At 42.1% G+C, this 16484-nt stretch overlaps 1 protein-coding gene across 4 annotated transcripts in view; it reads right to left on the bottom strand.

The window, feature by feature from the left end:
• The window catches only part of FSIP1 (fibrous sheath interacting protein 1), a 193676-nt gene that overhangs the window by 10045 nt on the left and 167147 nt on the right, over positions 1–16484 (bottom strand). For 3 of the 4 annotated variants that reach the window (XM_077764350.1, XM_077764351.1, XM_077764352.1), the window contains one exon: positions 442–952. In XM_077764350.1, coding sequence (XP_077620476.1) covers positions 442–952 — 511 coding nt within the window. The remainder of the gene's footprint in view (positions 1–441; positions 953–16484) is intronic. The other variant, XM_077764353.1, reaches the window with a different exon arrangement.

The following is a 16484-nucleotide window of genomic DNA, read 5'->3' as shown; positions in this document are numbered from 1 at the left end:
TAGCTGGGATGGGAGCTTTGTGTAGAAACTAATAAAACCACTAGTAAAATGTATTTCACATTTTACAAATTCATCCCTTGGAATAAATTCTCATCACTGAAATTTGGAAATTAAAAGACTAAGCAAACCTATCCAAATTATTTGTATCTGTTCAAACTAAATTCTCTTTTATTCTGAAATTATCACTGTTTTCTGTACAACCACCAAGAATATATATTAATTATCATTAGGAATAATATATCTCATAAGAGTACTAATTTCAACCTTACTCTCTCAATGTTTGATCTCATACAAACATTGATAAATTTACTATGTTGCATGCTATTGACACCATCTGGGACTTGCAAACATACTTCCTATCCTGTTCTACCTTAAACTATAACACCTTTATATTGAGATGCTTAGTATTATTCACCAAAATACACATCCACAAAGCCTTACCCATGTTTGGTTTCTCTGGAGGGCTGAGTTCCAGACATTGGTCTTCAGATGAAAGGCTCACATTGATGCCATACAGTGGATCATCCAAGAAAGAGGGCCTTTTCAGTCGCCCGATGCCAACAGTCTTCGACATAAAATAATCCTTTGTGTCACTAATACCCTTGTCCTTGGGAAACTGGAGGCATTTCAAATTCTCTGCTTCGATGACAAGCGCTTGGGACATGTAATGCCCAGTCAAGGCTTTGGTGAGATAGTAACCTGTACATGATTCACAGTCTGCATTCTCAGGCATATCTGCATCTCTTACCTCTGTGCTTATGACTTTTGTTTCTGACCCGTTTAGTAGCTCAGAGAGGACAGATCTGGAAAGACGGGGGGACTTAGGTGTTGAATCCTCAATGTCTTCCTTTTCTCTTTCTGAAGAAAGTCTAATCATGGACTTTTGTCTGAGCGTGCATTCATCCAGAAGACACCTTAACTGTTCGTCAGAGAGAAGTGATGTTGAATCTAACTGATGAAACAAACCAAATGTTTTCATAGTCAGCTGACTGAGTAAACACATTTATTTTTTATTGCTTCCAGTAATACAGTATAAATGTAAGTGCCAAGAAATCCCTATATAAAACACTCAAATAACAAAGTCATTCATTTTAAAGTATCTAAAATTTCAGGAGAAATGTACAGCACCCCCAGAGAACAGCTTTAGAATCCACCGTGCCTACTAAAATCCTAGGAAAATCCCTCAAAACTGATGGAAATAAATTACCACACCAAATGAACCACTAACACTCTCTCTACATGTGGAAGTAACTTGAAATGGAGATATTAGAAAATCACTTTCAATTTTATAAGTCTTAGGACATCAAGCAGGGAAGTAAGCAACTAGCCCATTGATAAACAGCTAGGAATCCTGCCATAATTTCCATTAGGTGTTTCTCTGTTTTCCACTACTCCTCAGTGTGTAGAAACCCCATCACCATCCAATTTCTTAAAAATCTGGGGTGGAGGGGGAGAATCTCGGGCATACAGGTCAGACTACACCTGCCCTTGGGGATTTACCACTCCTATGTCTGTCTACAACTTTGAGTGGACAATATGACTGAAGACAGAAAAGGAAGGGGTGAAGGGGTGGTGCATCCTGAGATGTGTAGTTGTTTCGAAACTACAGGTCTCAACAGAGGCCAGGGACATTCCAGTAACAGTGCATTCTGGGAGGAGGATTTGATCATAGACATTGAGTCTCTGCTTGTACAGGCTATCAGGGCTGAGCATTTCAACCAAGATCTTAAGGATTCAGAAACATTGTATTTTTTCAGTGATGTTCTTAGCAAATTATCAAAAAATCAAATCAAAGTATAGAGCTATGCTCCACAAGAATTCAACTGATAAGCATCCCCCTCAAATTGCACCAATATCAAAAGGAATGAGATAAAAATATACTGAAGAACCCTGAATATAATATCTCCTCTAAAAAGTCAGCACCATTCCTGATTTTTATAGTGGATTATTTAGGAAACCACTAATCCTCCTGTAGAGGGAAATGCATTATCTAAGAATAGGAAATCCCTGTAAGAAAACCTAACTGAGAATTGCAATGGCCCTTATTTCTACTTCAGCAAATAAAGCAGTGCTATTGCTCTGCCTAGTAGGACCCAGAAGAATTAACCAAACATTTGACATGTATAAAGTATCAAGGAGGGAAGGTATTAATGGAACTAGTATAGTTAATTTCCTATTATTATGTTATGCTTTTAAGGCAGCTAACAAAAATAGTATGTAAAACAAGCTTTTAAAATATGTTTTGTGTCTTAAAATTATATTTAACTTCCATAGATTAAAAACAAGTTTTCACAGAGGCAAGTACTATGTAAGTTTGAGAGTAACAAGAAATTATCTGAGAATATATTCTTAATAATTACCTGGGATTCAAAATTTAGATAACTCACCCTAAGATTGATATACCTGTCAGAAAATAGGAGTTGATTATATATTAGCAAATCCTACTTTTGATTACCAGACACTTCAGGCATCCAGATGTGGTACTTTATCCATTGTTAGGAGAATTCCCTTTACCCTACTATGAAAATTTAGTCAACTAGAAAATAAAGGCAGTCCTTGTATGGTAGTAGATATTTAAAATATACTTTCAAAGTCTGCTTATATAAAATTGTTACATAGAATTGCTTATTTTTAATTTTTTAAATGTTTATTCATTTTTGAGAGACAGAGACAGAGCACTAGGCAGAGGGAGAGGGGGACAAAATCTGAAGCAGACTCCAGGCTCTGAGCTGTTAGCACAGAGACTGACGCAGGGCCCCAACTCACAAACAATGAGATCATGACCTGAGCTGAAGTTGGACACAACCGACTTAGCCACCCAGGCGCCCTACATAAAATTGCTTATAATGAGTAGACAATTCCCTAAGGTTTAGAAAGGGCCTATGGAGTTTCACCTTCACAAAACATCCTCACCAAAGGCTTATCATATAAAATTTCCAGACACTAGGGGCAAAAAAAAAAAAAGAAAGAAAAAACCACACTCCATATGAGAGGAGGTGGAGGTCTGGGGTCAGGAGTGGGGGCTCGGGGGATGGGAAGGAAGAGGAGGTAGAAGATCGATAGATTATCTGATCTATTTGACCACTTCCACAAATAATATTGATAAAACAGATGCTTGGTAGTTCTGAGGATGTATTTGGCAAGATACACAGAAAATTAAGTGAAAGGATAAACAAAACAATTATGGACTCTGGGGAAAACAAAAAGCTATGAAAAGAAAGGAGAGTTAGTCTCAGATAGATAAAATAGAAAATTAAGCAAAAGAAAATAAGATAACTAACTTTAGGACAAATAAAAAGTTGAATAAGAAAGGATACCATGGNTTGATTGCTAAATGTAATAGTCTGATCATGACGCTGAATAAATGTGTCTTTTTTTTAAAAAAAAAAAAAAAAAGAAAGGATACCATGGGATTCTACTTGTTTTTGCTATAAATAACATTTACATGGCCGTCACGACATAGATATTGATGATGGGAGTAACTAAAAATTGTGATTTGACTATTTGGGGGAAATAAGAGGAGAGAGAAGGAATTTTAAGAGTTAAAGTTAAATCCTTAGCTACCATTACAGGAAGTCAACATAAAACTGATATAATAATACAATACTATTGTATTATGGATATAAAATTTTATATTATTATAAATTGATATAAAAGTGATCAATTAAGATAGCAAGTTATTAAGAAACAACATAGAGGTAAACAGTAGGGGAAAATATCTAAAAAAAAGTAAAAGTGCTTGACTGGAGAACAAAACTAAGGGGTGGGGAAGGCTGGGACAAGGAGCTACTGTTTTTGTTTAGAAAATTTTAACACAACTTTTTATTTTCTTCTTACAACAAAAACTAAAATTAAAATAAAATATAAAAATAAAAATACTTTAAATCTATTCAAATTTTTTAATAAAAATTCATTCAAAAATCAAAATCTGTAATATTACAATGACATCTCCAACTGATTATATCTTAGGGCATCAGAAGCAAACCAGGTTTCATGGAGCCTGAAATTTATAATCTTGCAACAGGGAAGGGATACTTCTTTAAGAAAAGGAATACAAAACTGCAAGCAGAAAATAGGTGCAAAAGTGAATTTCTTTGGGGCACCTGGGTGGCTTAGTCAGTTAAGTGTCCGACTTTCGCTTAGGTCATGATCTCGCAGTTCGTGGGTTCGAGCCCCGCGTCAGGCTCTGTGCTGACTGCCAGCTCAGAGCCTGGAGCCCATTTCAGAGTCTGTGACTCCCTCTCTCTCTGACCCTCCCCTGCTCATGCTGTCTCTCTCTCTCTCTCTCTCTCTCCTAGAAATAAATAAAACATTAAAAATTTTTAAAAAAAAGTGAATTTCTTTTTCTTAGAATGTGAGGAAGGTCACAACAAATGACTGGAGCCTTGGAAAGTCAAGTCCATCTCTTACATTACCTCTTTAGGTCATTAACCAGAAATGTTTATACAGAAATGTTTCCTGATTGCAACTTAGCTTCCTCCCCCAACACAAGAAGTGAGGGGCCCTGAAGCTTAAATTTCCCTGGCTTCATAGTAAATCTGCTGCTGGGTGCTCCAAGATAAAGCATAACACATCTGAGTCTGTGTGTACACAGAAATAAGCTCAACTACAATCATCCTGACCCTCTGGGGGAAGCAGCCTGATGGGAAAGAAAACACTGAAGACTAGAACTTGGGCGTTGGTCCAAGCTTTGCCACCTTGTAAAAGTCACCCAAGGGGCCCCACCTTCTTCAGTGGTGAAAGGAGGAATTGAAGAGGATGACCTCTAAATTAACCTATAGCTCTAAAACGGATTTTTCTGAGTAACTACTCTAATAATAAATATAAGAACAAGTTTTCTATTGACATTAGAGTATCCACCTTGATAGAATTCATGAAAGCAAAGCAATCACAAAAAGAGAACTTTTATTTCCTCAATTTCTTCACAATACCAATCCTGGACTCAAAAAGTAACCAAAAATTCCCTGGTCTCAAGACTCTATAAGTAAAAGTGAACCAACTGCATGAAACCTTCAAATTAAGTTAATTTAATTACAGTGTTTTCTGGGTGGCAGCACAGATCAGAACCTTCAACAGGGGCCATCTTTCTCGCCTTTTGATTCCCTGCAGAGACTTACCCACAGTTCAGCTCGGGAGCTCAGTGTTGCGGGAATCAAGTGCATTAAGGTTGCTGAGCGTTTTTGAAACAGCTACATACTACATTAATATAAGTGATTTACAAATGCTGAACTGGACTCTATCACAAACATCCCTAATGACCCTTGAAAGTTAAAAGACCATAACCCACCCCCCTCACTCAGATTGCTTTGAAACTCCCGAGCCAACGAGCTCCATAACTGAGCGACTCCCAGCAAGCACAGTCAAGTAAGCATCTGTTCAAGTATTCACCTCAAAGTATTCGCCTTTCATGCCAGTTCTAATTTTCCAGTATTTCATAAACAAGTTATTATTCATGCTATTCCTGTCTTTCACAAAATTCATCCTACTACCTCTCAGTCTTCATTTTTCCAGACCAGAACCCAATCTATTTACCCTCCCTATATGAAAGCCTCTCTGTTCGCATCTTCGTTTTAGTAGCCCTTTTGTGCACCTTCTTTCTTGTTTTAGCCAAAACACACACATTCCACAGTCAAAGAGGAAATACATTGGATTTTCTCAACAGAACAAGAATATAGAATACTTTTGGTGCTAATTCTCATCCATCTTGCTGGTCTTGTTGACACATCTGGTGATGTCTTACAGAATAGTAATCACTAGCATTTATTAAGCACCTACTCTGGGCCAGACATTGCTCTATGCATATGACGTGCATCAATTCCTTTAATCTTCACAACAAACCTATGAGGTGGGTACTATTGTTATTCCAGTTTTATACATGAAGAAAGTGAAGCACCAAGAAATTAAGTAATCTGTGCCTGGTCATACAGCTACTTACAAGTGGTAGACCTGGAACGTGAATCTATGCAGTCCAGGTCCACGGCCCATGTCCCTAACTACTAGGCTCCAAGGCCTCTCACTGTAAGTGAGTTCTCCCTCTACCATTCTCTAAGTATCCTTTTCCCAACTGACATTCATTTTTCTATCCATTCCCTTAGGTATGATAACTTTTCCTGTAGAGGATTTTACCTAACTTTGAATTGTATTACCCAGACTAACTTAGTGTCTTATGCAAACTTAATAGTGCCTTTTCTTTCAGTTCATTTCAGGAAAAAAAAAAAAAAAAAAAAGAATAACCTCAACTCCACTCCCAGGGTGCCCACTATTTACACTTCTCCACCCAGATAAATACCAATTTTGTGTAGGAGCTAAATCTGATGAGCAGCGCAACTTATAATTGCTAGAGATGGATCACAGACTGAATTACCTCACCCTCATCCCTGCCTCTCCCCCTATGCTATATATCTGGAGTTTCCCCAGCCATAAAAATCCCCAATTATTTGGGCACTGAATTTGTTGACAAGGCAATCAAGATTTTGTCTCTGGTGCAGATAATCATAAAGTCCACTATTATAAATGAGCAGAGGCAACCTTGTCCTTTGATGTAAGCTTATGTGTGATGTTGGGCTTTTTGTGGGTTTTTTCCCCCCACAAATGCTGAGTTCCTAAGGACACACCCTATAAAGCCAATACAGTTATCACAAGTGAGAAAACAGTGAAAAGTCAGATTGTCCTAAATGATTAACAACAAGAATATGGATATAAAAATAGCTTCCAATGACATCAAGCTCTACTTCAAAATAAGCAGGTAGAAAACATTCCACCCTTTCCTTAATTGTCAAGATAAAAGTTTACAACTCTCCCTTGCAGGCACTGGCTGGCAACACCTAAGTAGTAGTTTATTTTAGCCAAGGTTTTTAGCCATAAGGAACAACAATCTTTATCTTAGAAAAGAAAAGAAAAGGGGCGCCTGGGTGGCTTGGTCGGTTGGGCGTCCGACTTTCGCTTGGGTCATGATCTCGCGGTTCGTGGGTTCGGGCCCCGCGTCGGGCTCTGTGCTGACTGTCAGCTCAGAGCCTGGAGCCTGTTTCAGTCTGTGACTCCCTCTCTCTCTGACCCTCCCCTGCTCACGCTGTCTCTCTCTCTCTCCTAGAAATAAATAAAACATTAAAAAAAAAAAGAAAAAAGAAAAGAAAAGAAAAGAAATGAAATGAAATGAAATGAAATGAAATGAAATGAAATGAAAAAAAAAAAAGTCAAGCAATGATCTAATGCTTTAGCTTTCTCTTGTCTGGAAAACTCTCTCAGGCAGTGGAGATGATTTGGTCTTGGATCTGAGAAGTCATCTCATGGATACCAACGAGTAGAAATGAAAGAAAGACAGACTTTTTGGTGCCTGGAGCTGGAAAGCCACAGGAACCTAGATCATGTGCTTCATCTTTCTCTTACTGAGTCCCTGTCTCAGGAAGTTCCTTAACTCCCTGCTTGTCTGATTCATCCTCCTCTCTGCAGACAAGCTTTCTCTGGTTATGAATGCTTTCTGGTGTCTCACAACCTCAGCTAGCCTATGTAGCATGAATTGACTCTGGTTCTATTCAATATAACCTTAAGAGTCTAGCACCCACCAATGACTGACAATGATCTTTATGTCCAGGGGCTCAAATTTTCAAGCAAGATGACCTGACTGGTCATTGACTTAATGAAGGACTGATTATATCAGTTTCAGGTGTTCATCACTAGTCCAGTCACCTGTGGTGAGGGGCACATAGTATGAACATGGTCACCCGAGTCCACGTTTTTGGCAAGGCTGTGGGTAAGGGAAGAAGGTGTGAACAGAGCAGGAACTCCCAAAATAAATCTACCACATTTATAGCATCAGAAAGGGACCTGACACTTAATGAAGTTGTATGGCCAACTTCATTGATTAGCAATCATGGTGTTTCCAAACTTCACCAATCTCATTCATTCTGAGTATTCATTGAATACTTAAGTGAGAAAAAAAGTAGAATTACTTGTTGGAAAATATTCACTTGTGGATAGAATGGTAAGTTGGAGTTCTAGTGAGAATACAGAACAGCCCTATCAAGCACTAGCCGTATGCTTCCAATCGGCTCACACAGACTCAAAAAGTTCCTATCACTTGCTGTGGCTCTTTGAGATGAAGCAAATCTAAAAATCATGGGGCAAAATGATTGGTGTTCCATTTAATGTCTGTATCAAGAGTGCTAGATGTTCACTGAAGGACGAGGCTTATTCATCCTTGTCTTCCTAGCTCCTTCTCTCCCTATTCCATTCTTCCATCTTCCCCTCTTACACTGAGGGTGCCCCAATCATTAAAGTCCAGTCTGGAAGACACAGTGCTCTTAGGAGACCTCACCAGGGATGAAGGGTGCTGGGGGCCAGGCAAGATCTGGCATACTTCTACCCATAATATCACAGGTTGTCTGGCCAGAGGAGAATTTGAACTCTAGTCAAAAGGACAGCAAAGATCATTGCCAAAGAAACTATGTAAGACATTAGGAATGAGGGTTGAGGCAAGGCTGTAAACAGGAAAGTGAGTCAGCCCCCAGGTCAGAAACCGGGAGGATCTGTGGATAGAATAACACAAAGTGTGAAATAGGTCAAGGCAAGTGGCTCTGAGATGAGTTTGTGAATGATGTGGTAGTATTGGATGCCTGCTTTTATGTGGGGCCTGGAATATCAAAGTGACCATGCAGAACAGGACATGGCCCTTGCTCAGGCCCTTGCACAGGACATGCCACTGATCTTACCCAACAGCTGGGCCAGGCAAGGCCTGGAAGATTTTGCCCAATAAGTTAGCTTTGTGAAAGGCTGTTGTGCCCCCCCTGAATATTCTGTAATGGTTCTTCAACAGCCCAGCTGCCAGAGCATGCCTCCCTGGCATCAGGAAGGCAGACTTCCTATTGTCTTATCTTCAAGGATGTGAGGGTAGGATGCCAGCATGATCTCAGTGTGTAAAGGAAGGGTGAGCATGGATGGAAAGAGCAAGAAGCTGGAAGTGGGATCCTCAGTGCCTGCAATTTGCAAAGGGGCCAGGAATTCCGCTTTAGATGGTGACATAGTCAGAAGGGCGCCAATGTGCTCAAAGGAAAGCTACACCAATTCCACTACTCTGATTTCTAAAAGGATGATTTGAAAAGGGGGCTCTAGGTTTTCTATTTTGTGGGAATTTTTCATTCGAGGTTTGCCAGAAATTGCCATTTTCTAGCGCTAGAGACAGTAAGTCTGGTTGGATCAGATTCCCCTTGTTCTGAGCAAGTAGCTGGAATGGTCCTTTTGTCACACATCTCCTACTTCCTGTTCAGAAACAAGGCCCAGGTTCCAGTTCTGTAGCTAGATGGAAGGAACCTGGCTCCCCTGTTCTGCAGACTCCCAACAAAACTAAGCTTGGCTGGGAGATTGCTGAAAATGAAGAGACCAAGCCTGTAGACAGAGTGCTTTTCTGGTGAGCTGGACCACCTACCCACCCCTCAATCTCCTGGGAAATATATCCAGTATGTCATTTTTAGAGCAACTAACTCTCCCTGCTATGCAAGATTGCTGGCTTATTGGATAATAACGATTATGAAAATCATTTTCAGGGGGCATCTGGGTAGCTCAGTCCACTAAGCATCAGACTCTTGATTTTGGCTCAGGTCATGATCTCACCACCATGAGATTGAGCACCTCCTTGGGCTCTGCACTGATAGAGTGGAGGCTGCATGGGGATTTTCTCTCCTCTCTCCCTGCCCCTCCCCCATTCACACACATATTTTTTCTCTCTCTCTCTCTTTCAAAATAAACTTTAAAAAAAAGAAAATCATTTGCATTTGCATGGTCTTCCCTATTTTCGGTTTGGAAGTCTATTTTTACTATGTAGAAACAGACTGGGTCAGGGGAGACCATGAGGAGTCAGAAGTCAAGGAGGCCATTAGCTAGTTAAATGCTTTAACCTGGGCCAGAGTCCAGATCAAGCCTCACTCACCCTTTTGTAGGAAGTCACCTGAAAGATGAGTCAAAGTAGATTAATTCAGTATACTGAAAACCTAAAGACCCTCTGTATGCCCACAGGGCTACCTCTCTAGAAATGTAAGTACTTCTCTTGACATCAATTTCCCAAATGAAGAAAGGGTAACCTTAGAACTCCATCTATGGTGTCTTCAACATGCATTTTCTGGGCTAACTGTGGTCCCTACAGGAGCTCACTTAAGGCCAGGTCAGGGGAGTATATGCAACGGGTGTTAAGGAAGGTAAATGATCATCCAGTCCAGACGGGCACAAAGGAGGCCATCTATGAGAGCTGAAACAGGATGTAGATATGACATGGCCTACTGGCCTTACACAGCTTTATCAATGGATTGGATAAGATCTCCAGACTCTAGCCATGCGTCCCTCTTTCCAGAGACATGGGCCCTCAGTACATGATCAGTGGCACATTCATCAGCTACTCCAAGGACAGCTCTTCTTCCTCCTGCTGTGAGAAGTACCTCACTATTGTAGCATTATCTGGACCCTCCCTCCAATCAGAGAGAACACTCAGCTGGACTCCATACACATAAGAGATACACCTTAGAGACATGTGCAACGCTAGGAACTGGAAAGGGAAACTGAGTGTTTCTTTGAATGGACAAGAAGTTTCCTTGCAGCACAGATAAGCCCAGGAACCAAGCTGCACTGACATCAAAATGCTCCGGTGTGACCAGATTCAGTTTAACCATCATCCAGATCTGTGCACTTTCCTGATGCTGAACGGACCTAACACACCTTGTGCTCCCCCAACAGCTGTGGATCCGGATATTACTACTGATATCAATGCCACGGCTCTTTATGTCACTGACGAGCACATCATGTCCCTCTGGCCTGCATCCACGACTTCTCTATTGCTGCTGAGGTGTGAGTTGCTAGCAAGGTGTGATATGGTCAGCTGGCCACACCTGAGCTTATGCAAACTAGATGTACTCTCCTTTGACCAAGAGGAGAGACAATCCAGTGAATAAAACCCTGTCCCCTCTCCCTGTGGAAGGATGACCATGAAATGTAGTACCCATCACTGATTCTCTCTGAAGATAAGATCAGAGAGCGTAAGATCAGACAAGCAACTATACTTGCTAGCAAACAGTGGCCTGATCAATACCGCATCTTTCACATTCTAATCTCCCTCCTTCTTTGTCTCACTCCTTTTCCCCACTTCTTCTCTAGTGCTGCCTTCACAAGTTATGCGGTAGCATTTAAGCTTTTGCCTCGGACTTTGCTGTTGCAGACTGAGACAGCCACAATTTGCAAGAGCTCCCAAGTCCCGGCAGGGTTCTGGATATGACGGGTTGAGCTGTACAGGGTGGGCCCGGGAGCACAGGGTCAATAGCTCCACCTCAGCCTCTGCAAGTTGGCCAAAGCCTCGCAGGGCCGTGCTAGCCTGGTACGGGGACTGGGGAACTAGGGCCAGCGCTGTCAAGGCCGTAGGACGCAAAGTGATGCTTCCTTGAGGCTCGTGGTTTCGCAGCTGGTTCCTATCAGCACTGCTGGACGGGAGCGGGAGGCCAAGAGGCACCGTCAAAGCAGAAATATCCCTGGGAGTCCTGGGAGGACTTCTGGCCAGGGCAGCCAGAGGTAGCACAGCTGGAGGGAGTCTATGACTTGGAGCTGAGGAGAGAAATCCAAGGTCATAGCTTAGGTTTGAGCACCAAAATAAACAGGAAAAAAAATGACAAACACCTGGTATAAAAGATGTGACGGTATGGTGTTCAGTACTAAGGCACATTCGGTACAGAAACAAGGCAGGCCTGCCTTCATTCTTGATGGGCAGAGTCCAAGGCCAGGCCTAGGGTCTGAGGGAGTCAAGCAGGACGGACACTACCATGTCGGCCTCCACCGAGGGGCTAGGGCAGCGTGCGAATAGGTGACATTCCTTCACAGCTTGGATGTGCCTCAGCGTCCTTTCCCCATGTTGTTTTCCCATAGCCATTTGTGTTCCAACTGACAAGTTGTGTGTCCCTTAGGCTGCAGGCTATCTTTCTGAAAAAATAGAAACCCCAAGATGGAGAAGAACTACCCTTAACAACAGCGTAGAGGGAGGCTGATGTTTCTACGTTAAAATCCCAGGTCTCTCACTCCTGGGCTGTTCCATACTGGACAAATTATCCGGCCTCTCAAAGCCTCACATTTCTAAACTGTAAAACAGAAACTCTAAGAACTAGCTGACTCCTAACTAGTGGTGAGGAATACTACTAACGGTTTGCAATGAGCATGAGAGCTCAATGAGCACGTGTGCGAAGGTGCTAGCACCGTGCCTGGTGCAGACTGAGCAGAGTTTCAGGGAAGCCACAACATCAATAGTAGCTCTAGGCTTCAATTAGAGGAGCCAGTTGCAGCAGTGGCTAAATGTCAACTCTAGGAAGTTAGAGACTGAAGTCGGCACTTCCCACTTGCAAATTCCAAGTTCAATGGGCCCCTACCTTTGAGGGTGTCTCTGGGATATCAGGAATGGAGCGTTGCAAATCATCTAATAACTAACAATCTGTAGTAAGTAAACTGTCACGAGTACTCCGGGAATCAGTGTGGGGGCTACAGCGGCTATTAGATGCTGGGAGACGGCCCCCCAGGAAGAAAAATGGAATATGATTCCCAGTCATCCCGGCAGGGAGGTTTACACTCCAGGGCAGACACTATTAAGTCTTCAGTACCAGAAAGTACTATAGTGACCAGAAAGTACCCAGAAAGAGGCTGGTTTCCAGATACTTTTATCTTTGCTTAAAATAATCAATGTGAGGTCTCATGATGAGTCGTGAAGAACAGGGAGACAGGTGAAGTGGGTTTATCCTTTGTTTCACGTGTGACACACACAAAGGCACACACAGGATAACCCCCTCCCTTGGGCCAACCCCCTCTTTTTCCTGCTCCCTTCCCTAAGGTACCCTAAGACCTCATGCTGCCCCCTCGGCCCTCTCCACCTGGGCACACCCTCCTCAAAAAGTGTCCTCAATTCTGAATCTTTCCAAATGTCCTATGGCTCTCACATCAAAACCTACTTATCCTAAGATGTGTTTTCTCATTATTCTCCCTAAGACTGAGCAATCCAGGTCAATGTGTAACCCTCCCAAGGGACAAGTTCGAATTCTATAGGAGCCTCTTTAAATCAGAATGACTTAATCAAAGGAGTGACACTAAGAATGGGAATCTGGGCCTGTAGGAGGATGGTAGAAAGTTACGTGGGAGACACCATTTTTAGACCCTCGAATCAGGTCACAGAGTTAGGCCTGGTCGAGTTCTAGAAATGATTGGTCCTGTCAAATCTCATCAGATCTGATTTTCCTCTTGGGTGTGAACCTAGCGCCAGCAAGTTAACTCCACATTTAACTTGTTAATCAAGGAGAGCTTTTTCTGGTCACAAACAGGGACCTATAGTTTTTCCCAGGGTTGAGCAAGTGCTCCTGAAGCTTTACCCTGTCTAGACATGTATCTGAAACATCTAATTACCACTGTACATTCTGTAGAGCACACAAAGCCCCGCGTTATTACATAAACATGAAGCTCTCTCTTAATATTGCTGCTCAGTGAACTGTCCTTTTACATTTGCCAATCTGAACGTGAAGCCATGCTACCACTGAGAATAAGGATAATATACTATGAACAATAACTTCCAAGTTTTGCCGTGACCCAAACTGTGGGGGTTAAATTCTCTAAAAATCAAACAAAAAAGCCATTTGACAAACTGGATCCGAATTCAGAAAGATCTAAATAGCTTGATGCATATTCTCTCTTAAATGATGCATTTAATTTTCCCTTCCACAGAGCCAGAGGCTCGACGGCAGGGATAACACGTTCCCCCTGGTCGCCTGGCTGTCGGCCCCTGTGTGAGGCAGGTGTCCAGACCGGCCTTGGTCATTAGTCGGCTGCGCTGGGCTTGGGCCGCGGAGTGGACAGGGTTTATAGTCCTGGACTCTCCACCGTATACCAGGAATGCTGACATACATTATCCCATTTCATTTTCCCAGTTCCCAAATGGGAAGAACTGGGAAATCATTCTCTACATTAAACAGATAAGGAAAATAAGGCTCAGAGAAATTAAATGTCTTGCTCCAAGGCCCAGAACTAATAAACAAATGAAGCCAGGTTATAAAGCTAAGGCTTCTCCTACTCCTGTCTTCACAGGTGCTTGGAAGAGCTGATGAGGTTCCATTTTCCAAGGGGGGGAGCACTCTGGCAGCAACGTGTGTGCACGACTTGCCCCTTCACTCTATTGTACCTCTGAAAACGTGATACAGTAGAGCAGCCTAACAGTCAGAATTGCTTCCATTTCATAAACTCAAGGCAGAGTGTGAACAAGAGGCCCTCTCCAGTGAGTCTCAGCTGCCCTCTGCAACCCCAAATGTGGACTGCCAGGTTACATCAGCACAGTACCCTGTGTCTGCCTTCCCTGACAGATGTAAATTCCTCAAGGCTGGAACCAGGTCCTCCTCATCTCTGTGTCCCCATGCCTATGGTCCAAGACAGATGCAAGGCAAAGGTTTGTTGGCTACATGAAACCTTCCTTGCATGTTTTTCCACCTTCTGCAGTGGCAACAGACTCCTATAAGCCAAACTCAGTGGTCTTCCTCTGTCCCCTCAATAGCCAGCAGTCCTAGAAGATGGGCCAGTCCCTCTTCTCTCCCATGAATCCTGTTCCTTCTGGGCCCGGCTCTCTCCACACAGCCTTGGAAGAGGCTGGTTTAATCAACTGATAAACCTTCACTTATGATTCCGGCAGACCAGGTAATGATACTTGAACTCCTGAAGAGTTTCTGAACGTTTCAGGTCCCAACAAGGAGAGGCAGAGAAATTGGCCAAAGGGAGGAGATACTTCTGGCACTCTCCACCTCGCCCTCTACAGGCAACAACTCACCACACTTGTGCACAAAGATGATGCTAACAAGGATTAACCTCCCCCACCCACACCCGTACCAACTGCATGCCCAGTGACCGAGGAAAAATGCTTCGGATTCACAAAAACTCCAAGTGAAATCCAAAGCCTATGCCTGGGGCCTATTGCTGCGATAGCCACTAGAAGTCCAACATAGAGGTTTTATTTGGTGTGACGTGGAAATAGAACAAATACTAATCANAACCCACGAACCGCGAGATCATGACCTAAGCGAAAGTCGGACGCTTAACCGACTAAGCCACCCAGGCGCCCCTACTCATGCACTTCTATAGAGGGCTTCACAAGGATGCAGAAAACCATTTCTTTTCCTAAGCATTTACAGGGAAAGAACCCTCTCAAAAGGTTCTTTTTTAGCAAATAAGTACTTCGAATAAGCCAAAAGAGGGTTCCTGCCTTTTATGGGGCATAAATCACAATCATGTCACATTAGCACTCTCTCTTTAGATTTCTATCGATGGGCTAGGAGGAGCTCTGGCCTCTGCACCAGCTGGGGTGCTGAGTCACTCACTTTAAATGGAATGTGGATGGTATCAAGACTGACAAGTACAATCGATGTTCAGAGCAGTGGTGTTGGAAACATCGCCTCATTAAATATGCTAAAATATCTTGGCTGAAGAAATAGAAAAAAAAAGCAGTAAAAACGTTAAATCTTTGTACTTTGCGACTTATAATACAGAAAATACCATCTCTGGGCATCAGACAAAATAATGAACAGTCTTTATTTTCTTTTAATCCAATTTCAAATTAATGTTTTATCTTCAGGTATGCAGGTACAAACACAATTTCCCCTAAATCACATATCACTTAAAAGCAATTAATTTAAGGATGAGAGGCTGAAAAATACAAAATGGATAAAAACAAAAACACAGAGAGAAATGGATTCAGATAAGTGTTTCCACTGGTTGGATGTAAATTCCCAAACTATAGTCACTAATTTTTAATGTCCAAAACCTTCCCCACATAGACTATTCTTGTAAAATGCCAAAAAAATTGATTAAATTTAATCAATCGAGGTTTTTATTATTACTAAAATGTACTGGTTAGCTGAATTTACTAGTTAACTAAACTGGTCAACTTTTTCATAACTTGTTAAAACTAATTGTGCATTTATAAATTACCATGGATCTATCATTCCATAGCATAATTACTGTGTTAGAACTAACACACCATAATAAAACTAATAGGTAACAGGGATGCCAGGGGAGATGAAAATCTAAATGCTTTTAATAACTCTAATAAATACATGAAATGGAAGATTCATTGGAGATTTTAATATTGTTTCAAAACTGAAACCAAAGCAGGTTTTCAATCTAATTTATTTTAACGTACATTTCATATTTAAGTGCTAGATATTAAAATGTCAGATGCCTCATGTATCACCTTCGTATCAGCTGAAACTCTCAAGTTTGTTGCCGCATATGCCCTCTCCAGCCACCACTCCATTTCTCCCATGTTCTTTCCAATAAAACTTCTTGGGGCGCCTGGGTGGCTTAGTCGGTTAAGCGTCCGACTTTCGCTTAGGTCATGATCTCGCGGTTCGTGGGTTCGAGCCCCGCATCGGGCTCTGTGCTGACTGCCAGCTCAGAGCCTGGAGCCTGTTTCAGGGTCTGTGACTCCCTCTCTCTGACCC

The sequence above is a fragment of the Crocuta crocuta genome, unplaced genomic scaffold, assembly GCF_008692635.1.
Source record: "Crocuta crocuta isolate KB4526 unplaced genomic scaffold, BGI_CrCroc_1.0 scaffold102, whole genome shotgun sequence".
Taxonomy (NCBI): Eukaryota; Metazoa; Chordata; class Mammalia; order Carnivora; family Hyaenidae; genus Crocuta; species Crocuta crocuta.
Note: the sequence above shows the minus strand (reverse complement) of the source record. Positions and strands in the feature narration are given on the sequence as shown.